Genomic DNA, 23563 nt, shown 5'->3' with positions numbered 1-23563 from the left:
AAGGGACTGGACACCCCTCAGTCATCAGTCTCTAAGTCCCTCAGCTCTCCCTCAAGGCCCTCAGGGCTCCGGTGCAAATAGACCTTCCCGACACCTTTGTGAGTAGCCAGCACCCCCACGATCCCATATCTAAGTCTGGCTCCACTTGCTACAGGGGCAGATGGCCCTGTCTACCTCACTAGCATGGCCAGGGACACAGAGCAGGTCACCAGGTATGGCACCTTGTCTGAGGCCCCGCTGTCTAATGCCGCTGCATCCTGGGGCAACCACAGGGGTGTTACTTGCACCCTTCAGGCCTGGATTGGGGTCCAGGGCCTCATTACCGGCTGTGCCCATCTGTTACCCTCATTCTCCATCACACAACCAGCAGGCCCCCTGTGGGGAGACCCTGCCCCAGGGCTGTGTCCACCTGTTGGCTGCCAGCATTTATTTATGTAGATAAGCACTGTCCACCACCCACCAGGCACAAATCTCAGGCCCCCACACAACGCCTGTGTGGTCCCCCTGTAGTTTTGCAGCACGGATATTCAGGAACCCACCACTCGCTCCCGTGGGCATCTCCAAATGGGGTGGCAAGCTACGAGGTGGCACAGGGCGTGCCCAGTCCCCGGGAGAGGAAAGAGGAGAGAGGTGGAGTCCAGGGGGCCAGTATGATTCAGCTCACACGGATATAGATGGTATAGATGGGTGGGCAACCGTCAGGAGGGGTGGCATGACTGCAGACATCCACCAGGTGTCCCTGGGCACCACCCATGAGCTCCTTCTGTCTTCCGGCGCAGATGACCCCTCACTGCCCACTCAGATGGAGTTTTCTTGACAGTCACCCCACACCCCACTCTGGGCCACACTGCTGGGCCTGCAGGCAGAGGCCTGGGTCTTTGAGGGACGTGCTGGGTGACCCTGGGCAATTGGCTGCCCCTGTTTGGGCCTCATTTTTCTCCTCTCTGATGTGGAGGAACCCTCCAGGGCCAAGTGCTATGTGGCCTGTTGGTCCCTCAGCAGTCCAGGCTCCCTTCATGCCTGCATGTGGCCTTGATGCCACCTCTCAGATGAGTATAGGCCCTGCCGCGGTGGCTGTACAGCTAGGAGACGTGGCAGAGACTCAGCTCATGGGGCAGCTGGGGCCTGGGGCTGCTGGGCCCCCGGGCTGGCCTGGGCCGGGTGCCAGTGGGCTGCCGAGCTCAGGGCCTCCAACCACTGCTGCTGCAGCTCGGCGGACGGGGCACTCAGGTACAAAGACTGCTGGGCCTGCTGCAGCTGCCACATGTGTCCAGCATCCAGCCTCTGTGCGGGGTCTGGCACACTCACCCTGCAGCCAGAGAGGGGGATGGCATGCAGCAGCTGGCCATCCTGCAGAAAAGGAGAGGAGCATCAGCACCCCGGCCTCTGGAGTCCTGGCATCACTAAATACCATCTCCCACAAGTGGGCAGCAGAAGGGTGATTCTGGACAGTGGGGGAAACCGAGGCCCTAGGGTCACATGAGCCACCCCCCACGTGGGGTTGGCCCCAGGCTGCATGGCCCAGGCCTATCTGGGCGCCGTGGGCTTGAGGCTGTGGGCTGCCGGAGCAGGGTGGACCCACCCCACCCCCAGTGTGGCCCAGTGGACAGAGGACACACCTGGCTGCCTCCTCGAAGGTGCAGCACCAACTCCAGGGAGTCCGACTCAGAGATGGCAGCCCACACCTTGCTCCAGGCTGTGCCGCCATCCGACACCAGTAGGGGGCCACAGAGCAGGCTGGGCGGGGGGTCCACAGTGGCTGGCTTCTGGGGACACAGAGGACAAGTCAGGTGGAGTCTCCCTTGTAAGAGCCACTCTCCAGGAAGCACCAAGGCCAAAGCTCTGGAGGGAGAGGGGAGGGGGAGACAACTGGACAAGGCCTGGGCCAGCCTGAGCTTCCCCAGGGTCACTGCAAGGCCACTTGGGATTGGGCTGGACCTTCTAGGCAGTGAGACCACAAGAGGGTCAGGACAGAAATAAAGATAAGGTAGGAAAAAATGGAACAGCAAGGAACCAGAATGTGGCAGCTGTTGATGATTTTCCTGTACACACACACCTCTCATACATAACACCACACATACCACACACATTCACACACACATATACACCCGTACCACCCCCCCAACACCCTCACACACCTCACACACACTCACCACACACACAGTACACACAAACATACACACTCACATACACATCACACACACACACACCACACACACACCCCTCCCTTTCTTCTGATGTGTTTAGAGCAGTCATGGACACAACCCCTAGGTCATCAGGAAGCCCCTCAGACACACCTGGCAAAACTCATCCCTGCTCGGACCTGAGACCTGGGTCTCCCAAACACAGCATTTAAAGTGTATAGATGAGGGGACCAAGAGGGCTGTGCAAGGGGCTCCTCTCTCCTCTATTGAGATAATCCTGCACTCAGTTCTAATATACTGATGCACTTGACCTCTAACATACAGAGACCCTAATTGGGCCTCCAACCAGAGTCCTGGCCCACCCGGATGACCCTCCCTGGAACCTTTGGGAAGGGAAACTGACATTATAAATAGCTTCCCAGAAGACCCCGATGTGCAGTTGGCCTTGAGAATTATGCACTATGTTATGTGGAGAGAATGGAAAAATGTACTTTTTTGGAAACCACATTCTCACTTTTCCAGCTTTCCTGTTACCTCAACAAATAGGTACATTGCCCTTGAAGGAGGGCCTGGAAGGCAGCAGCCATGCTCAGGAGGACAGGAGGTGAGAAGGTTGCTGGTGTCCTGACTGCCCCCTAGCCCCATGATGGCTTGGGCAAGGCAGGGGCAGCATCTCCTTTCGGCAGGGCCTCCAGGCCTTCAATCAGAGGGACCATGAGTGAAGGTGACACTTGTTCCCATCTGCTGTGGGCTGAATTGTTTGCCCTCAAACCCATATGTTGAAGCCCTAACCCCCCATGTGACTGTGTTTGGAGATGGGGCCTCTAAGGAGGTAATTAAGTTAAAATGAGGTCATATGTATGGGCTCCAATCCAATATGACTAGTGTCCTCATAAGAAGTGGAGATTAGGACACAGACACCCACAAAGAAAAGACTGTGTGAAGACACAGGGAGAATATGTCCATCTACAAGCCAAGGAGAGAGACCTCAGGAGAAACCAGCTTTCTGACACCTTGATCTCAGAATTCCACCCTCCAGGACTATGAAGAAATAAGTTTCTGTTGTTTAAGCTGTCCATCCTGTGGTATTTGTTATACAGCCTGAGCTGACTAATGCACCATCTAACTCCTGAGTGCAAATGGTTCCCAAGCTCTCGGCCATGACTGGATCCTAAGAGCCCAACACTCACACACGTGATTATTTGGCATTCAACTGATTGCTGCTCTCAGTGGCCTATGGACCCAACTGAGCCCTACCAGTCCTGGTCCCAGGGAAGGCGACAGCTCTAGGAGCACAGTCTGTCAAGGCTTCTGGGGTCTTGTGTCTGGAAGGCTTACCAGCCCCAGCCCACCCACCTCTGTGCTCTGCTTGGGCTCCAAGGGCTCCTCGAGGCTGGGGCTCGAGGGGGCCACCGGCTGGGTCAGGAAACACTCTCGGCAGACACGGCTCTGCCTGCCGTTCTCGGCCTTGAACTCGGAGCACTTCCCACAGATGACCTGCAAGACAAGGGCACCTGTGACCCCAATGCCCAGGGACAGAAGACTATCCAGAAGAAGGCTGGAAGGACAGGTGTAACGGCATGTGGAGGGGAAGGGCTTGTCTGTGATCCATGGGAGTCGGGAGCCTTGTCCACAGGGCAGAGACCCCAAGTCTGGCCCCTGCTGGGCCTCCAGGACCTGCCTTCTTGCTCAGAAGGTCCAGGATCCAGGAGTCTGTGTGCATGGAAAGAAGATTGGGAGGAGGAACTAAGCACATGGAGGCCCCAGCAGCTGGCCTCCTCCCACCTGGACTCACCACCCCGCACAACTTGCAGTGGTGCTTCCTTTTGGTGATGGAGTTGAAGGTCTCGCCGCAGCTGCTGCAGCCCTGCTTCTCCTTGTCACGTCTGGTCTTAGAGGAGCCTCTCCTGGGCTCAAGCTGTGGGAGGCAAACGGCTGCAGTCAGCTTCCCAGCACATGTGGAGTGGCAGCTGTGCGATACACAGACAATGCACATGCAGGGCAAGAAAGCCAGATGTGCAGAAGGGAATTAAGCAGGAGCCACACTGGCCATGGCCCCCTGCCCAGCCTCACTCCCCAGAAGCTGCCCTGTTGTCACACAGGGTGAGAGTCCAAGGGGAACAGGAACTCTGTGCTTGGAATGACTTGTCCCACCACGGAAGTCAGTGGCTTCTCGTGTCTGCAAAGATAACAACCGGAACCCACACTGGGGGAAATGGTGGCTGCTCTGCGCAGGAGCCCAGACGCCAAGGACTGGGGTGTCTGCACCCAGCATCCAGCCAGGTGGCCCTTGCTTTCATGCTCTGTCCTTCATTGGACCCCAGAGCATGGTGCCTGCTCCATGCCAGGCACTCAGGGGTATGCAGTTGCCCACCCAACACGTGCGAGAGCACTGTCCTGGGGTGGGAGCAGGGTCAGGGGCTGGACTCCCCTCTCTATCTCCTCCGATGCTGCCTGAATTTCCCACAAAAGAGGGATGAGTCCTTTCAGCAAGACAACAGGAAGTCATGAAACATGTTGTGTGTTCAGAGAGGTTAGAAGATCTTTAAGACTAGTCACAAGAACACACTATAAAATGCTTTTACTTCTTTTGTGTTTGTTTTCTTTTACGTTTAAACAGCTGTTTTGTGTAAGGTTTCTCAAAAAGTTTTACAAGATCCACATCAAACTCCTTGGAGCAAAGAGGAATTGGAGAGTGGCAGGCAACAGTGGGAGAGAGGTTTTCATTTTATTCTATCACTTTACTTTTTTTTTAAAAAGTATTCCTTTTTGGGCTTCCCTGGTGGCGCAGTGGTTGAGAGTCCGCCTGCCGATGCAGGGGACACGCGTTCGTGCCCCGGGTCCGGGAAGATCCCACATGCCGCGGAGCGGCTGGGCCCGTGAGCCATGGCCGCTGAGCCTGCGCATCCGGAGCCTGTGCTCTGCAGTGGGAGAGGCCACAACAGTGAGAGGCCCGCGTACCGTGAAAAAAAAAAAAAGAAAAAAAAGAAAAAATAAAAAAAAGTATTCCTTTTTTAGTTAAACATATTTACAAATTTTAAAAAGTCGAATGCAGTCTAAAACTAAGGAACAGTTATATAAATCATAGATGGGAGGTAGATGTCAAGGCGACATGTTGGAAGGCTGTTTAAAGGTGTCAAGTTATATTGCTAAGGGAAACAAGCAAGTTGCAAAATAACGTACAATAGCGTATAGTGTTTATACCAAAAAGAGTACGTGTGTGAAAAAAAGACTGGAAGGAAGCACACCCTGATGATCTTATTGGCTGTTTGGGGTAGAGTTACTCTTATCTGACTCTCTTATCTGGATTTTCTCAAGTGTTCACCGAGAACAGCTTGTGAAAGAGGAAGAAAACCAATAGACACGTAGAAAAGCAAACCAGCCACTCACTGACCAGCCCCCCCAACCACCCCCCCACCTCCTGCCTCACATTCCCATTGAGGACTGTGCTCCCTCTGCACTGTGGATGGCGGTTTGAGAGCTGGGTGAGGGAACCTATGTGGTCTGCTCTGGCTGCCTACCCCTGGCCATAGTGACATCAGTCGTGTCCAGGACCCCAGCCCCACCTGATGCAAGGGCTTGGGAGGTGAGCAGGAGGCAGGAGGGAGTGAAGGTGGGATTGGTACCGACCATGCAGGGCGAGGCTGGGGTGGGGGCTCAGTAGCACTGTCTGATTAGGTTTCCCCATATGATTAGGAGTGGTGCAAGTTGCGGGACAGCTCCCAGGCCCTTGCCCTGCCCCTCATCAGCCATGAGACGCTGCACAAGTCACTTCTCCTCTCCAAGCTTGGTTTCCTCATCTGTAAAGTGGGGTGAGGAACCGCCCCTGGCCCTGAACCCTGTCACAGCACAAGAATCCTGACTGGTTTTGCTATTGCCCTTACATATTACTATGGCTCTCAGGAAATGCCCCATCGTTTGATGAAAGCGCTTTCTAGCTTTGAACCGCCCCAGCCCCCTAGCACTTCCTCTCTGTGTGGGTAGGGGGCGCTGGGGTCCCAGCAGAAAACACAGTCAATTCACCACAAACTTAAGATTTTAAGAAATGTCGCAGATATGTATCAAACTCCCCAGGATGTCAGAGCTAGAATGGCTACTGGAAGTTCTTGTCTCAACCTCTCCCTTGCACAGATGGGGAAACTGAGGCCCAGAGACACTTTTTCTGTTTAAAAGAGAAACACTTAAAATAAGTTTAACATTAGTGTTTCTGAGCAGAATAAAATGAGGTCTGAGATTTGTTTTAAAAATATTCCAGGAGAAAGAAGAGTAAGTGGGGGTGGGGTGAGGATAGGGGTGGAAAGACAGATAAAACATGAATAGTACAAAGTTGAAGTTGCTCCAGGCTGGTGTGGGGGTCTCGCTGTCTGTTATTTCTACTTGTGTGTGTCCAAAGCTTCCCTAATAAAAATTTGAACAAAATAAACTAAATATATGTTTAATATAAACTCTGCAAGTTTAAGGAGAAAGAGATGCACTGGTTGGGGGTGAGGGGGACAGAAGGGAGGGGCTTGGGCATTGGAGGCTGTTACGGGCTGAATTGTGTCCCCCAAAAGTCATAGTTTGCAGTTCTAACCCCCAGCACCTCGGAATGTGACTGTATTTGGAGAGAGGGCCTTTAAAGAGGTGATTAAGGTAAAATGAGGTCACTAGGGTGGGCCTTAATCCAATATAACTGGTGTCCTTATAAGAAGAGGAGATTAGGACATGGACATACACAGAGGCAAGACTATGTGAGGACACAGGGGGAAGATGGCTATCCACATGCCAAGGAGAGATACCTGTAAACAAAAAAAGAACAAAGAGTGCCACTTATCATCCAGTTATATAAGTGTTAAGATGCACCCACTGCAGTCACCCACAACAGTGTACCCTGGAGGGAATTCAGGATGAAGAAACAAGATGAGGCATTCTGTGTGTTGGGAGAAACAGGCCCCGAGATAGATGCACATCTCAGAAAGAATTTCAGTGACCACAGATTCTTGCAGCTTCCCATGCAGAGAAAAACACTTAAAAGTATTAACTTAAGATATCTGTTCTTTGTGATATAGCAGGAATCTTTTACCAAAATGTATGCTTGACTATATGTATTTCCTAGCCAAAAAATTCGTACATATACTGGCTCCTCCCCTCCCTCTTACAAGCAGTTCCTCAGAGCTGTCTCTCAGGCTATAGTCCTCAGTAAGATCCTGAATAAAACTTAAACTCAACTCTAAGTTGTGTGTTTTTCTTTAAGTCGACAGGCCTCAGGAGAAACCAGCCCTACCAACACCTTGATCCTGGACTTCCAGCCTTCAGAACTGTTAGAGAGTAAGTGTCTGTGGCACTTTGTTAAGTAGCCTGAGCACACTAATTCTGGCCTATGCTTTCTAGCTCTGCTGCTTCTGCTCATAGAACCCACTGTGGGCCCCACCACTGTGAGGCCAGTGCTGGCCCCCTGGTACGAGGAGCCCTGGGATCAGCTGGTGCCTCTGAGGGTGATAGGGACACTTGTCCTGCCCAAGACCCCATCACCCTCCTCCTCCATCTCATGACCCCTGACTCCATGGACACTGGGTGTAAGAAAACCTTGGGCCCCCTCTCAGTTTATTCCATGCAGCTCAGGACCACAGAGCCCTGTGGGTGGAAAATGGGTGGCACAGACCTGACAAGCAATACTGACGCTCCCCACAGCCACATGCCTTACTGGAGGCCACCCCTGTCACCTGACCTTGGCTGCCAGCCACACTCTAGCCCTGAGGCACATCTGTCTGCCCCACTCAGGGCTCCTTCCCTTGAGACCATCTCTCAGGACTGCTGGGTTCAGACATGAGAAGAGAGAGGAGGGGCCATCCCTGGGTCTGCCGTGGCCCAGGAGCCTCAGCCCTCTACCAGCCTTCATGGTGACCCTGCCATGCCTGTTTTCCAGGTGAGGACACCAAGGGCACCTGAGGTGGGAGTGGTCAGTGGCAGGGTGGCTGGATCCGCTGTCTTGTTTTCAAGCACTTACACGTGCTGTAGAACCTTGGCTCTCCAGACCCTGCGAACAGCACTGCACAACTGCTGAGAACACAGGGAGGCCATGGGGGCTACTGGGGCATCCCTGAGGGGCAGGGCTGCCCACGAGATGGAGGAGAGGCTGTAGCGGGCCACGGGTATGTGGCCAAGAGCTCAGCTCCTGAAGGTCAGCAGGGACCCCGTCCTGGCCAGAGGGACCAGAGGGCAGTTCCTAGAGCTGAGCATCTTGGGGCTGGGGCTTGGAAGAGCAACCCTTCCTGGCTTCCTTTTTTAGGCTGCAGTTCGGTGATCAGACAGGGTCTGAGTATCAGCTTTCTTGGCTGGGCACCAGCTTCCTCGGTGCTGAAGACTGTGAGCCACCACGGCCCATGCTTGATGCGGCTCCCCCAGGCAGTTCCCGACACCGAGGGCTGGTGACCAGGTGGCTGAGGTGAGCCCACCTGCATCGTTGAGGACAGGTCTTCCTGGCCAACCATACTTCCTTTTTGGATGAGGATATAGAATAGGTCAACCAAAGGGAGGGGCTCAGATTTTCTCTTTGGATGTGGAGACATTGGAAAGGCCCGGGCCAAGTCTAACCAGGGAGGTGTGGAACCGTGGCTTCCCCAGTAACAGCCAAGTAACTTCACCCAAAGCGCTCCAAATGCACAAGCGTGGGCCTGGGAGGTCTGTGCTGAGGGCCTGTTTTACTCAGCGTTTCCTCTTCAGCAGATTCACTTACAAAGCAGGGAAGCAGGAGGAAAATTCAGGTAGGATTCGGGTCCCAAACAGTGACCCTGACAACCAGCCTGAGAAGATGGAGCCACACAGTTATCATTGGTCCTAAAGGGTGTGGACATAGGCCTGGGTCTTAGGCCCGGCCCTGTGGTGGGTGCAGCCCAGGTCCTCTGCCCTTCACAGGCAGCCCTGTCCTGGGCTTGGGGTGGAAGGGCGGCACTGAGTTCGTGCACGCTGAATGACGGCTGGCAGGGATGGGGCCTTTCACGGCATCGTGGAAGGGTCCATATGTTGCCATGGTGGGTCTGGAGCCCAGGGAGGCCTTTTGGACTCTGACATTTCTGTGCTTCTGTGAAGAGAGACGCAACTTTTGCAGAACGGGGAAGTCTTTGGATTCTGTAAGACTCCCTTGCAAAACTTCCTGGTTTGGGTTTAGCTTTTCTTGGGAAAGAGGGCCTTGTGGGAACTGTGCGTCTGAGGACAACACCAGGAAATCAAATGAGCACACCAAGAGGGAGTTTACATTTCCTCTCCAAAAGCTTACATCTGGCATGTTGTAGCAAAGATCACTCTTTCAAGTAACAGAATTAAAACCCACTTTGGGGTACTTTCCACAAATATCCACTGAGCACATCTCGGACTCGCCCTGTATGGCAGGAGCTTCACTGAGCTGCCCTCCTGGGTCCACCAAAACCTGTGCTCATCAGAAACACAAATGAGAAAAACCACGGCCGGGCCATGTGTGCCGGGGCCGGAGCTGCAAGTCTGTTGCTGACAAGCGTTTGTCTGTTGTAGGGCCTGGGCCTGGCTTTGGGTGGATAAAGGGACTGGGACAAGGAGGCCTGAACTTGAATTGTGATCCTGAGCATCTGGCAAGTCAAAGATGCTGCAGAGCCCTTGGAAGGCTGAGCCCCTGGGTAGAAGAAGGTGGAGTGGCCTGCACATCCACTGGCTGAGCGTCGCCATCGGTGCCCAGCGAGTCTGCAGCCTGGCCTGGGCAGACCCCTGGAGTGGGCTGAGGCCCTGAGCCTCAGGGACTCTCAATTACCTTTTCATCTGTCAAAGGAGTTGGGTAACCGATCGGAGGGGCACCCAAGTGGCCAACAGACACATGACACAGCTTCTCTCTCTCTCTCCCCACCCAAGGGAAGGTGAGGATAGAGGGGGAGGAGTTGCCTAAGGCCTCATATCAGGACCCACTCCACGTGTTAAAACATTAAACATGTGACCTTCAGGTCCCTTCCAGCTAGAACATTCTCTGATGGGCACTGCTTGTCGTGTGTGCCAGCCCCACCTCCTGCTCCTCTCTCTCTGCCTTGGCACTGGATCTTCCTCAGCCCTGTCTCCCTGACCACACAGCCCGCAGCCACTTCCACTTTTCCCTGCATCCACGGACTGAGGCCTGCCTGTGGACTCACCCTACAAAGAATGGGAGTTGCTCACGGCCCTTGATGCCTTCCGGCCTGCCCCAGGCCAAGGGTCGGATAGCAGAGGGCCCTGCAGGGGGTCCAGCTCAGCTCCCCTGCAGAGGCAGGGAGAAGCAGTGCTTCATGCAAAGTGCCATCATGGAGGTTGTCAGAGACCCTGGCCGAGGGACCCTGGAGCTGACTGGAAAGCTGCAGAGGCCCCATCTGTCATTTTTCTCTGGTCAGTTAGTTATACAGATGAAGCTTGAGTGTGCAAGCTGCTTTTCATGACATTCCTAGACGTTCCAGAAAGGAGCCCAATAGCACACTGCCAGCCTCACACGCACAGTTTGGTGATTTAGAACGCTGATGGTGGGTTGCTTCATGTGAGAAACACTTGTCTGTGACTCTGGGGTCAGCCGCGAGGGCTTCACGTATGAGGCCTTGGGGCACAGTAGGCATATTTGAAGCATTCTGCACAGAGGGGATAGCAGGTGCAAAGGCCCTGGGACACGGCCAAGTGAGGGAGGCCAGGGCATGGTGGGGGAGGGTGGGCTGGAAGGAAGTCAAGGCCAGACAGAGCCACAATGTAGGAAGCCCCTCAGGGAGTTTGAGGGGCTGTGACGAGACCATCTCTTCCCTGCTGATAGTGCTGCTTTCAGAGTTCCTGACTCTGAGTTCAAACAAATTAGCACAGGCTCCCTTTGGTTCTTGCAGTGCCACCCTGTGGCAGCAGTAGCACTCAGATAAGGGGGTTCCCTCCTCTCACTTGGTCCCTGAAGCCCATCATGCCCTAGAAACGCTCCATCCCTCCATGGGAGCCCAAAAACTTCTCAAGGTTTTCCCAGAGCCTGGCAGTCGGACACGTCGGGTCAGGGGTCGTGTGGTAACCTGGCAAAGCTTGTGCTCTTGTAACAGAGCAGGGGACTGGGGCATCTGGGCACATCTGTTCTGGGGCCTCAGCAGGGGCTCAATGCTACCCAGCAGCATGGATTGTGTGGGAGGAGGGGACTAGTTTTCTTACTAAAAATCTAAGTCAGGACAGGAACACTTACTCCCCATGATGAGCTAGACATCTGTCCCTCACTCTGCTGCTGTCCCAGGAAAGTCAAGTCCCACCACAAGGCCTTCGAGCCAAAGGCCAGGTCTCCTCACCTATCAAGCCCATTTCCTCTTCCTAAAATGGGCTGACCCTAACAAGTGCCAACCCAGAATGGCTGTGATGACCAGCAGGGTGGCCCTTGTAGGCAGAAAAGAAGGAGCTCTGCAAGTTGGTGCTAGGTTCAGGCAGACTTTGCTGTCCAACTGGGGAGCACCTGCCACCAAGGGAGTGCTGGCCCAGATGAGGGATGTGAGAAAGAGAAGTTGGGGGGAGGGAAGGAGAGGCAGGCACAGTGGGGAGAATGTGGGGGCAGTACCGACCTACCCATGGAAGAAGTTCCCCTTTAGCAGCAAACCCCCTGTTAGGGGTCAGGCTGGGGCTCAGGCCTCCACTCATTCCTTCTGAGCCCAGAAAACTGAGGGATACAGCAAAGCGAAGATGCCCAGGAGAATCCCCTCTCAGGATGCAGGGTACAGCACCTCCTTGGTAGTCTAGGCTTATAATTGTCATCAGACTTCAAGACTATTAGGCCCAGTGGTTAATAATGATGCTTCCCTGTACTGGATACTCACTGCATGCAAGGCACACACATTTACCCTGTTACTAATCTCCCAAACTGACAGAGCAGGAGGGACTCGGGCATAGTCCCGTGGCCTGGCCCTGTCAGGGTGGGGACATGGACACAGGCTATCTGACCCTGGACCACGCCTTGTCCGCCCACATTGACTGAGCCACCTGAGGGCCAGGTACCACCTTGATCCACATTTCATCCAGGCATACTTTACCTGTGATTAAGAGCACAAGTCTTCAGAAGAACTCAGCTGTGTAAACTTCACCCACCCAAGGAAATGGACATTTGGGTCCTAGCGGGCTTGCCCCAGGCCTCCCCCAACAGGCCCCAGAGGACATCACTGTGAGGACCCAGGTCACATGGAAGGGGGAGGCTAAACCCTTTACCCTCAGGTCACCCTGGTCTGACCCCAACTTCCACCTCCCACCCCTGTCAAAGCTGGGGGGGGGTCACTCACCCCTGCAGCACCCCCTCCACCAGTGGCTACCACTGCAGGCACCTCTGAGTTGGCGCTCACCATCTGGAGGGGACAAAGACAGCTGGCATGAGCAGAGGTTCTGTGGCCACATGCTGACATCCAATGCAGTGTTGAAATGCCACCATTCCTTATGTCTGGTCACAGGGTCAAGAGGAAGAATGTCGGGGCCTAGTGTTTGCTATGACTTTGGGAATCTGTCCTCACTGGTCTGAAAGCATCTCAGAAGAGTTATCATTTCCCAGCTGGGGTGGAGGGCGGTGGGCAGGTATGAACCTCCTTGAGGCCCACCAGGCCTAACCAGCTGCATCACACCATGTGAGGTGGCCCTGGCCTCTAGCTCTTTCCTCAGGCATCTGTGGAGAGCTCGGTGCCCTGCCTTCTATGGTCAGTCAGGCTCTGTCTCTGCACCAACTTTAACGGCAGGTATGGGGTGGGGCAGAGTGTTCTGTTTCCAGGTCACCTCTTTTCAAGGCAGGGGATAGTACTTTCCCTGCCCGGGGACAACACAAAGTTTTCTTCTAAAATAGTCCAGAAAGCAGACAAAATGGAGATTTGATGCAAATATTAAGTGGATAATGAGGTGGCCTGTGGGCCACAGACCAGTGAGACCACAGGGAGGGCCAACCAGGCCTGGTGTCTGGGACTCAGGGCTGCTCAGCCAGGCTGGGCTGGGTATCCCTTAGTTTTAGGGATGTCCCTGAGGCATGGAGTGAGGGACCCTTACTGTGAAGTCATGTTTGGTTGTACCCAGACAGAGGGGATGGTCAAGGCCTAGGGTGGACCCATCTGGCCCTGGGTGGGGATCCTGCTTCCTGGCTCCCCCCAGGCCTGGGGACAGCTTTCCCTTGGGAGCAAGCTACCCCTGCTGATAAGATCACAGCCCCTAGGTGCATGTGATAGGACAATGCCTCATGTAGCAGCTTTATCCAGGCCTGTCCTTCCCTCCCTCCTGTCCAAGCCCTGACCACCCCAGCTACGAGGTACAGGGGTCCCCACATGGATGCTCAATAAAGGTGGGCAAGAGGAGAGCATGGGGACCAGCTTCCCTCCCAGACACCAGTCCTGTGCAAAGGGCCTGGGTTGCCCCAGGGACACTGGCACTCACAGGTGGTTCTGGAGTGAGGGAGGAATCCTCATCCTGGCTGAAGGAGCCACTGAAGGCCTTGAAAGTCTGGCTGTTCTGCTTTTGCTTCTCAATGGTGGCCTCAATGACCTGAAACAAACCCCAAAAGAACAAGGGCCCTCAGAGAGCATTCCAGGAGGGTGAGGACAAGGGTCTTGTGGTCATTGCGTTTTCCCCTGACCAACAGCCTCACATGTCCTCTGAGATGAGGAAACAAGGCTCAGGGATGTGATCAGTGACTGACCAGGTCCCCATTCCAATCTCCACGAGTCCCAGTGCCACCCCACATGCAGTACCCCCAGCCAAGAGCAGATACTCTTGGAACATTTTATATGGATTTGAGGCCATGTTTCCATTTCCCGCAACGGCATTCCCATCTAATATCTGTTTGAATTTCCTTTTTCTCTTCTCACTCAGATTTCTGTCTTATGAATTTTGGGAGCCACAAATCACTAGTGGTTAGCGTTTGGCCTGGTGGTGGTCTGCCAACCCGGGTCACTGCCTTGGCCTCCGCTCTGACGTGGCCCTCTTGACCTGTGTCCCTACCATGGCTGGTTCTGAGCTGAGCCTGCTCTGGCTGCCCCAGGACACTGCCTGGCCTGTCTCTGGAAGCACAGGCTCCATCCTGGAAGTCAAGCTGCTCGTCCTGCAAGACCCACCGCTCCTGCCAGCCATGGAGGGAAGGACAACACGGACCCACCTTGGATCTGCCAGGCAGTGGAGATCCTCCCCAGGGTGAGGGCACCTCCCTGCATGCCCACCTCCAGGCTTTTATGTTTATTTGTTTACTGGGGAGCCCCAAATAAGAGAATGGTTTCAAAGGTTTGTGGAGTCTGAAGGTGCTTATAAACTTGGTCACTCCATCACTTCAAGGTGGATAGATGGGTGGGTAATACCTGGCGGGGGGACACGGGGCCATCCCATCCCTTGCTCCAACATGAAATGGCCATACCGCTCAAGAATTTGGTTATTTGGTTACTTTAAAACTTTAGGAGCTTCACCTGAATCCATTCTTTCTTTTCCTCTTCTGTCCTATAAAAGCCAAAAGAGTATTTTATTCATTTAGTCTTGGATACTGACTCTAAACCACCTGATTCCTCTCAGCCCTGCAGTACATGCCTGCGCTGCTCACTGCCTGGAAGTGCAACTCAAGGCTCGGGAGAGTGGCCCAAAATGCTCTGGAACACTGTGGCCAGTATCACCAGGTGAAGTCAGGCGAGGTCAAGTGTGGCCAGGTGGAGTTAAGTGTGGCCTTGTGGGTGCAGGTGGGGTCAGGTGTGGCCAGATGAAGTCAGATGTGGCTAGATGTGGTAAGCTTGCTATGCAGAGCCCTCTGCAGTGGATGTAAATCAACACTTCTCTGGGCCACAATGGGTCATTGCAAAGATCTCACGTCATTGGCAGCAGTGAGAGATGGGGTCTCCCAAGCCCTGCCACAAGGCACACACCATCTTACAGGGTAGTGTGACAATAGCCACCAAAATTTAAAATGGACATGCTACCCTTTGGCCAGCAATTTTACTTCAGGAATCTACCAGATGGACGTAACGACACATATGTACAAAACTTGGTTCGTGGATACTGCTTGCAGCACCATTTGCAACAGCAAGACCCCAGAGGACCTAGGTGCCCGTCAATGGGAACCAGCCAACGATCATATTGGAAAATTATGCTGCTTTAGAAAATGGTGCTCATATATGGGATGATTTCTGATAAATTAAATGAAAAAAGCAAGATGCAGAACAGACTAGATAGAAAATAGTCATCTGTGATTTAAAAAATAGATACAGGGCTTCCCTGGTGGCACGGTGGTTAACAATCCACCTGCCAATGCAGGAGACAAGGGTTCGAGCCCTGGTCCAGGAAGATTCCCACATGCCGTGGAGCAACTAAGCCCGTGAGCCACAACTACTGAGCCTGCGTGCCACAACTATTGAAGCCCGTGTGCCCTAGAGCCCGTGCTCTGCAGCAAGAGAAGCCACCACAATGAGAAGCCTGTGCAGCACAAAGAGCTACTCAACGAGAGTAGCCCTTGCTCGCTGCAACTAGAGAAAGCCCGTGCGCAGCAACAAAGACCCAACACAGCCAAAAATCAATCAATCAATCAATCAATTTATTTTTAAAAATAAATAAATAAGATAAAAAATAGGCACATATGTATGGGGACAGAAATTATGGAAGGATACTTCAGAGATGGTTAAGAATGTCTGCTGGGGGTGGGGAACAGGGGGTGGGCAGAGGCTTAATTTTCATTGACTTCCCCTTAGTACTGTTACATTTTAAACTACAAATAAGCGAGTAAAATGAATAAAAACACATCGAAAGGTTATCCAGTTTAGAAAAGGAAGCCACCTGCTAAAATTTCAGGTCAAACACATTCACGCAGCAGCAGACACCAAGGCAACTGAAACCTACCGAGTTTGTAGCTCCAGGGACCTTTTCTTTCCAGTTATGATGAATGTGTGGGCTGCATTTGACTTGACGACATCCTGCACCTGAAGGCATACAACAAAGGACAAAACAAAAACAGTAGGTCACTTTTAGCAGGTCCTGAACTGTGGACTCACACTCTCAGAATTGGAGGTCTTTCCCTGAGAAGTGGGGGCAGAGGTGACCCAGTGAGTCTGCAGGGAAGTGCTTGGCTTAGGGTCATGGTTGCTGCAGGCCACTCCATGAGTCAGTCCATGGTGGAGGGTAGACCACCGACCTGCTCAAGCAGGGCTAGGACCACTCATCCACTGTTCTTGGAACTGTGTCGGCCAAATCTCCTGCTCTCAGGGCTTCCCAGGAAGTCAGCCCCAGTGCCTTTCCCCACAAAGGTACCCACGGGCACTCCCGACACAGGGATGAGAATCTTAGCAGAAGAGCCAGGAGGATCTCCACTACTCTGATGGGGTTTCTGAGGCCCCATGGGCAGGTACCTTCTATCTGCAGGTGTCTGCAACAGGGAGACTTCCCTTATCCCTCGACACCCGACTCCCACAGCCATTGGCTGGATGTGGCCCAGAGGCTGGCCACTGTCAGAAGGGATTTTTTTGTATCACTAATGCAACGCTTCACTTTTTAGAATAACGAAATACTTTGATTTAGCCAGTATTTTTGGAGTGCCCGTTAATTCAAAGCACTCCCCCACAGGAGAGGGGGACTGACTCCAGCTCTAGCAGCCCCACAGCACAAGACATCGATAGACTCAAGGAATAGGGACAGCAGGGACAACAGGTCATCTGGACCTTGGGTACAAGTGCCTGCAGAACCTCTTCTGGGCTCCAAATTGGTGCAGGAGTGGAGAGAGCATGGGACCAAGGACCAGGGAACAGGCAGGATGGGCACCCCATCTGCATTCACCCCAAGTTTCCCTTAAGAGTCTGTAAATGGGGCCCTTAGGGCCGACTTCGCAGGGGACAGGAGATGGCCCAGGTCCTGGCATTGTCCTTCATCCTGCCAACATGAAGCCAGCAGCGCACTGGCAGGTAGGCCAAGTGGAGGGACAGGGGATCCCGCCCATTCAGCCCAGGATGCTAGGCCAAGGTGCCCTCAGAGATGTTCCCCCACGCCTGGGTCAGGATAGAAGCAAGGCTCAGAGAAGCAGGCAGGGAACCAGTTGCACAGCAGTGAGTGCTTTGGTGGCTAAAACGCTGTGTCTCTACACCTGCTCTGTGCTTTCCCAGGGGAACAGATCGGTGGGAGGGGCTCACTCACCTGGAGGCCAGAAATGTCCATCTTCTCCCGGACACTGAACTTCTGGCCCATGAGCCGCAGTTTGGGCACACAGTAAAGGATCATGCTGTTGAACTGCGATAGTGACGGGCAGGTATGGGGTGAGGGGTGGTTGACTCCACAGAGGAGCACCCCAGGGGGGAGGTTGGGCGTGGCTCTGGCAGGAGTGGGCAGGGCTAGGCGGGGCTGGGCTGAATGTGGGCGTGGTGAGGGCACGCTGGGGGTTGGACTGGGGGAGTGGCTTAGCAGTGGGGCGGGGCTCTGCAGCTGGTTGGGCCTGGGTTGGGTGAGGGTGTGGTTGAGTGGTTGGGTAGGCCCAGGCTCTGCACCTGGGCTGGGTGTGGCGTGGCACGGGCGTGGTTCTGCAGCTGGGCTGGGCAGGACTGGGCAGGGCTGGGTGTGACCGGATGGGGGCTCACCAGGAAGAGGTGGCGGTCCTGGGTGGTGCCATTCTTGGCTGATAGCTTCTGGATGTGGCCCTCCTTGATCAGCTCGTTCGCAGGGTTGACGATGTCCTCCTCCCCACCCAGTCTCTCGTACACCTCCAAGAGCTTGTGCATTTTCTCCTGAGAGAGACACGGGGCTCAGGCAGCTGCACAACCACAGGGATTGGAGGCCTGCCAGGGCTGGGGACCCAGAGGTGTGGGGAACCCTGCCCTGCAAGTGTGGTCCAGAACCAAGATGGGACCACGATCCTGCTGACAACGGTGGGAGGGAAAACAGGAGCCTTGAAGAACAGAGGTTCACCTTGCAGAGAGTAATAAATAATAACAACCGTTAGCACCAGTGCTATGTGCCACACCCTGTTCTAAACACAATGTGGGTATTAATTAATTTAATTCTAGCACCGGCCTTAAGAGGCAGATGCCATTACTATCCTCAATCTATAGACAGAGAAACAGAGGCACAGAGAAATCAAGTGAGTTGCTGGAGATGTTTCAGCTAGAGAACTGGGACTGGCTCTCTTAGCCTTCACAGTGAAGGGCGTTGGGTCAGAGGACATATGTTGGGCAGCTGCAGCTTTTGCCCTGGACAGTCATCCCCTCTTGTGGTAGCCTTACCTGGTTTCCTGCTCCACCCTCAGATGGCCCAGGGCCATGATGAGACCAGACCTCTGCCTATCCGCAGGTCATCTCCCTCTGTTCTTGAGGCTGGTTGTGTGGTCATATGGCCAACCAGCACCCTTGTGGTGTGAGGGGAGAGGGTAGGCAGCTCATTGCTCCAGCTCTGGGCCAAGAGGCCATAGGCCCTGACCAGGGGCTTGAGCCAGGAATGAAGGAGTGAACTCAGCAAAAGGCAGAGCTGAGCCTACAGGAACCTTAACCCAGCAACAAGAAGCATGGATCCACCATGCTACAGCAGCCACTGCTCTTGGACCTGACCAATCTTAGCCTGCACTCCCTGGAAGCAGGCTGGCTTGGTAGCTCTTCTGCCTCTGGTGTGGAAACAAGTGGTAGATGTGGGCATGGGAGCAGGAGGGGGAGCCAGCATGGAGAGTGAGGAAGAGCAGGCAAGGCAGGGCCAAAGGGCCTTGTGTGTCCTGGGGGCTGGGCATGCAGTGGGCATGTAGGAGAGCTTATGTGTGTACCTGTGAGGCAGTGGCAGGCCAGGAGGGTTCTGGACAGGGAGTGACAAAATAAGCAACCCATAGAAAGCTCTGAGTAGAGACGTACGGATCAGAGACTAGGGAGACTGGAGGTGGGGAGGCTGGGGTGGTGGTCCAGGTTGAGGGGATTAGGGATGGACAGGTGGAAGCATGAAGAGGGTCCCATGAGCACACATTGATAAGCCTTCCCCCACACCTGACCAGAGCCCCCTGCTGGTCACAGAGGCCTCACCAGACTTGGAGCGAGAACTGCCACACGGTGGACATGCTATTGTGGGACAGGAGTCCACCCCAAGCCCCTCAGAGATGTAGGCCCATGGGGGCTCCTCCATGGGCTCTGTGTGAGCTCATGACCACGGAGTTCCATGAAGCAGCTCTTTCTCCTCCATTAGATTTAGTCTTGGGGAGGGAAAAAAGGGGAAATTAGATAAAAAGGATCTAGAGTGAAATGTCACCTCTTTAGGTTGCCATGGGTGCCCCACTGTGGGCTTGACCTCAGATGCATCTGGTCTGGGGGCTCCAGACCCAATCCCGGGGACAGGCAGGTAATGAGGACATAGGACGTGGACCACACATAGCAAGAGCTGCCCCCAAACAGGCGTCCCATCTCTCATTTCTCCTTTTCGAGAGATGTGGGGTCAAAGAAATATTTCACTTTCTTTTTCCTCTCAAAAAACAACAGTGCCCATGTGAAAGTAAATAGGTCTCAGGACTGAGGCAACCAGGGCTGGGTAGGGACTGTGGCAGCCTGGAGAGCCGGCCCACTTAGGGGGCACCTCGCCTCGTCCCAGGTTGTAGTGTGGGCCTGGGGTTTTCAGAGTTTTCCAGTAAAGCCAGGAATTTGGATTCTCCTGTGAAATGACCTGATCTCTAATTCTGGACAAGGATTTAGAAATTCTTACACCATGTCCAGGCAGTGTGCAGGCCAAACAAGGGCCTCTGAAGACAGGGCCCACTGGGTCAAAAGGCATTGGTATGGGCTAGGAGTCCTCCCCATCAGCAGAGCCTATTACTCGGGGGCATTAGATCAACAAGAGGACACCATGTCCTCCACCTTCAGGCTGTATTTGGAGGTGGGGCCTTTGGTAGGTGATTAAGTTTAGATGAGGTCATGGTCATGGGGTGGGGCCATGATGAGATTAGAGCCCTATTAAGAGAGACACCAGAGAGCTTGCTCTCTCTTTTTGCCATGTGAGGACACAGCGAGAAGGTGGCTGTCTACAAGCCAGGAACCAAATCTGCCGGCACCTTGGTCTTGGACTTCCAGCCTCCGGAATGGTGAGAGTAAATGTCTGCTGTTTAAGCTGTCCAGCCTACAATACTTTGTTAGAGCAGCCCCAGCTGACAGAGCTTCAGTAAGTGAATGAACGAACAAATGAATGATGCTAACACCAAGAGCTAACACTAAATTATGCCAGGTCCTGTTCTGAGCACTTTATGTAGAGTGATTTAATCCCCACAACAGCCCAATGAGACAGAGTCTGTCAGTGACCTCATTTTACAGATGGGGAAACCGAGGCATGGAGCACTATATAACTTACCAGCAATCACCAAGCTAGTAAGGGACAGGCCTGTCTGGCTCTCAGTGGAGCCTCTGTCTTCCTGGGGAACAGGTGGGTGAGTATGCATGCCGACAGTACCTGGCCCACCCTGTGCCCTCCCTGCCCCAAACTACTGGTCCCTCGGGCATCTTCCAGGGTCACCCACACTCACCATTTTCCGAATGGCAGCGTTAGAGTGGTTGGCAGCTGTGGAGATGAGCTCCAAGGACCCTGCAGGAAGAAGACAGAGTCAAGCTGCAGGGCGCCTGGTGGCTCCACCCAGGTAGTCGCCCCACGAGGCTTCGTGTCAGGTTCTGCCCTGCTCCTGCCCTTTCCCACGGCTGTACCAGACTGCTCATGAGACCTGGCCCTGGGTGTGGGGGTGCGACCCTGAAGATGCATCCCATTTGCTGGGGGCCCACCAGGGCTGGCATGCCACTCCCCTGTGCAGACCTTGCCCCATGCTGCCTGCCAGCTGCTGCGCATGCACCAGCAGCAGCCTTGCCAGCCCCATAAGGTCCTCCGTGAGGCCTAAGCTCTGCCAACACTTAGCAGCCCCCTCCACAGAACCATCATCCACCCCTCGCACTGCAGTGGGGGCAGGGGCGGTTTTCCCTTATACTCAGACTCTCGGTCACCTCCTTGTTTAGGGGTCACTTGGAGCTCTCTCCGTCTCTCTGTCTCTATCTGTCTCTCTGTCTCTATCTCTTTGTCTCTCTCTTTCTGTCTCTGACTCTCTGCCACTCTCAATATGGGTTTTCAGCAGGGGCCCCAGCTCCCACTGCCCAGGAGCCCCTCAGCCTGTGGCCGGCTTGGCTCACTCTCTGCATCCTTCCAGTCTGGGGCCTCCTCTGGGAGCCTCTTCAGATAGTCCTTGAGCAGCAGCTCATAGCGGGGGACCCTCTGCACGGGCTCCAGCATATGGTGCTGCAGCGTCAGGTTTCCGCACATCTCCTGCTTCTGTGGGGGAGATAGAGGCAGTGTGGGGCACCCACGGACACACATGTGGATCCCCCAGGAGGCTGCCTGGAGTACCGTACCCAACTGACTGCAGGCCACATCTTACAGCAGAGGAAACGGAGGCTTGGAGAGGTTGAACGATGGAGTGAGGAGCTGGACCCCAGGCAGGCCTGCTGTAGACCCAGCGCTGGCCTTTTTATACACATCCTCATTGGAGACTGCTGTGCGACAGCTGGGAGGGCCCAGACATAAGTGAGAGGGTGAGCGTGCAAGGAGTGCAGGCAAAAGGGGAGAAGGAAACACTCTGATAGTATCAGAGCTATACTCTCTGGGGAGGGACAGGGATGCTGAGATGCAGGGGGATCTAGGACACTATGCTGAGAAATCATGGGTGACCTGATTACAGTGGGATCTGGGGAAAACACAGAATGTTATCGAGGGGCCACCCCCAATCCGAGCCTGGCCTCCAAACCCTCAGCACAGAGAGACTCTGTGCCCATTAACCCTTCAGGGTACAGTGAGGAATGTAGGTGCACGTATGCATGTGTGAACACATGTGTATGTAGACATATGCACATGTGTCTATGTATTACGTGTGTGCGTGTATGCATGTATGTGCATGTGGCACATACTTAAAATATTTTTTAAAGAATTACTTTATTTAAAATTGGTGAATGTGGCTAATTAAAAGTCCAAAATTTTGTATGAAAACAAAATCGTACATAAAGTTAAAAAATAAAACATCAATAGAGAAAAATAATTTGCAACACATTTGACAGTTAACCGCTGACATTCTTAACATATAAAAACCTCATGAATCAGTAAGAAAAAGACCAACATGGCAGAAGACAACAGCAACCAGAGGTGTGAACAGGCTGTTTGCAGAAAAAGAGAAAGAAAAGATCAATGCAACGTTTTCCTAAGTGCTTCCACTAGCCATTGGGGGATGCTGTGGTGGGGGACCAGCATGTTTGGATCCAGGTCCTATTGAATAATAGTTTGTGATGACACAGATGGCACAAACCTTTTGAGCCACGATTTCCTCACCCATGAAATGAGAATGATGATTTGTCTCTGGAAGTTATTTTAAGGATCAAAGCATCAATGGAGCATCTGGACACATCCCACAATTTTACTGATTTTCTCCATGTTGAAACACAAACCCAGCACTGTGTCCATGAAGCAGAGGTGGGACTGCCCTACCTGGATGCCTTGGACAATGTCCTTAAATACCAGTGAGCGCTGGGTCCAGGTGCTCACCAGCTCCACGGCCCGGTCAAAGTTCTTGACATATTCACCATACATCTTGAGGAATGGGGCCAACTTCTGCAGGATGTCTCCAAGCCGGGGGTTTGTATCCCTTTGTGGGGGAGTGAGTGAGATCGTCAGACAAACAGCTCCAGTGAAGGGCCAGGGTGAGACAGGGACTTCACCAGGGACCTATGGGACAATGGCCTGACTCCCAGCTCTGTGTGATGGTGGGCAAACTGGTCAACTTCCCTAAGCCTTCCTTTCCTCCCCTGTATCACATGGGATGGAAAATAGTGTGTTACCTAGAGGATCATGTAAAGTACTTCAACCGTGCAGTCATAGAACGATTGCTCAAAACCAGGAGTTGTTAGTAATAATGGAATCACTTTAATGATGAGCCACAGTTATCAAAAAGAATCAAGAAAACCCCATTATACTTCTATATGAGCAAAGATTAGGAACAATGGGGCAATCTAACTCTGGCAATGTCATGGGAAAGTAGCACTGTGTAATAATGAATGGTTTGGACAGCGATTTGGAAATAAATTTCAAGGAGCAGAAAATATATTAATAACCTTTGACCTTGGAACTGTGGGGGATTTATCCTAAAGAAATAATCAAAAAGAAGAAAAAAAGGCATATGCATAAAGTCATCCTCTGCAGCATTACTAGGAACGTGCACTCAAAGGCCCACCACCTGTGAAGACAGATGGGCAAGCTGCTGGACTCTCGCACCATTATTATACAAGGAGTGTCTGTGCGCTCACAGTTTCTCCAGGGCCTTGAGGAGAAAACTTGTATCTAGCAGGTGTGCACTGCATCAGCCAGAAAGCCAATCTAGCCCTGAGCTTTAACCTCATGGCCTTGGACACAGTATAACCTGCTCTGCAGGTGGAACATGTCTTTCTAAATATTTACAGATTGCCCTGGACCCTCGCTGAACCTTGCAGGTG

General features: G+C 53.3%; 1 protein-coding gene across 8 annotated transcripts in view; it reads right to left on the bottom strand.

Moving 5' to 3' along the window:
• Window positions 1-412: 412 nt before the first annotated feature.
• FGD3 (FYVE, RhoGEF and PH domain containing 3) overlaps window positions 413-23563 on the bottom strand; it is a 65497-nt gene continuing 42346 nt past the window's right edge. For 6 of the 8 annotated variants that reach the window (XM_067041140.1, XM_067041136.1, XM_067041138.1 and 3 more), the window contains 13 exons: window positions 22563-22719; window positions 21221-21359; window positions 20572-20630; window positions 17672-17818; window positions 17235-17327; window positions 15951-16030; window positions 14537-14567; window positions 13518-13625; window positions 12392-12454; window positions 3940-4062; window positions 3501-3641; window positions 1620-1766; window positions 413-1350 (listed from right to left, as the gene is read on the bottom strand). In XM_067041140.1, the coding sequence (XP_066897241.1) occupies window positions 1108-1350; window positions 1620-1766; window positions 3501-3641; window positions 3940-4062; window positions 12392-12454; window positions 13518-13625; window positions 14537-14567; window positions 15951-16030; window positions 17235-17327; window positions 17672-17818; window positions 20572-20630; window positions 21221-21359; window positions 22563-22719 (1531 nt within the window). In that variant the 3' untranslated portion in view covers window positions 413-1107. The remainder of the gene's footprint in view (window positions 1351-1619; window positions 1767-3500; window positions 3642-3939; window positions 4063-12391; window positions 12455-13517; window positions 13626-14536; window positions 14568-15950; window positions 16031-17234; window positions 17328-17671; window positions 17819-20571; window positions 20631-21220; window positions 21360-22562; window positions 22720-23563) is intronic. The other 2 variants (XM_067041141.1, XM_067041139.1) reach the window with 1 other exon arrangement.

Source organism: Kogia breviceps, chromosome 8 (genome assembly GCF_026419965.1).
Source record: "Kogia breviceps isolate mKogBre1 chromosome 8, mKogBre1 haplotype 1, whole genome shotgun sequence".
Classification (NCBI taxonomy): domain Eukaryota; kingdom Metazoa; phylum Chordata; class Mammalia; order Artiodactyla; family Physeteridae; genus Kogia; species Kogia breviceps.
This window is presented reverse-complemented; position numbering and strand designations above follow the sequence as displayed.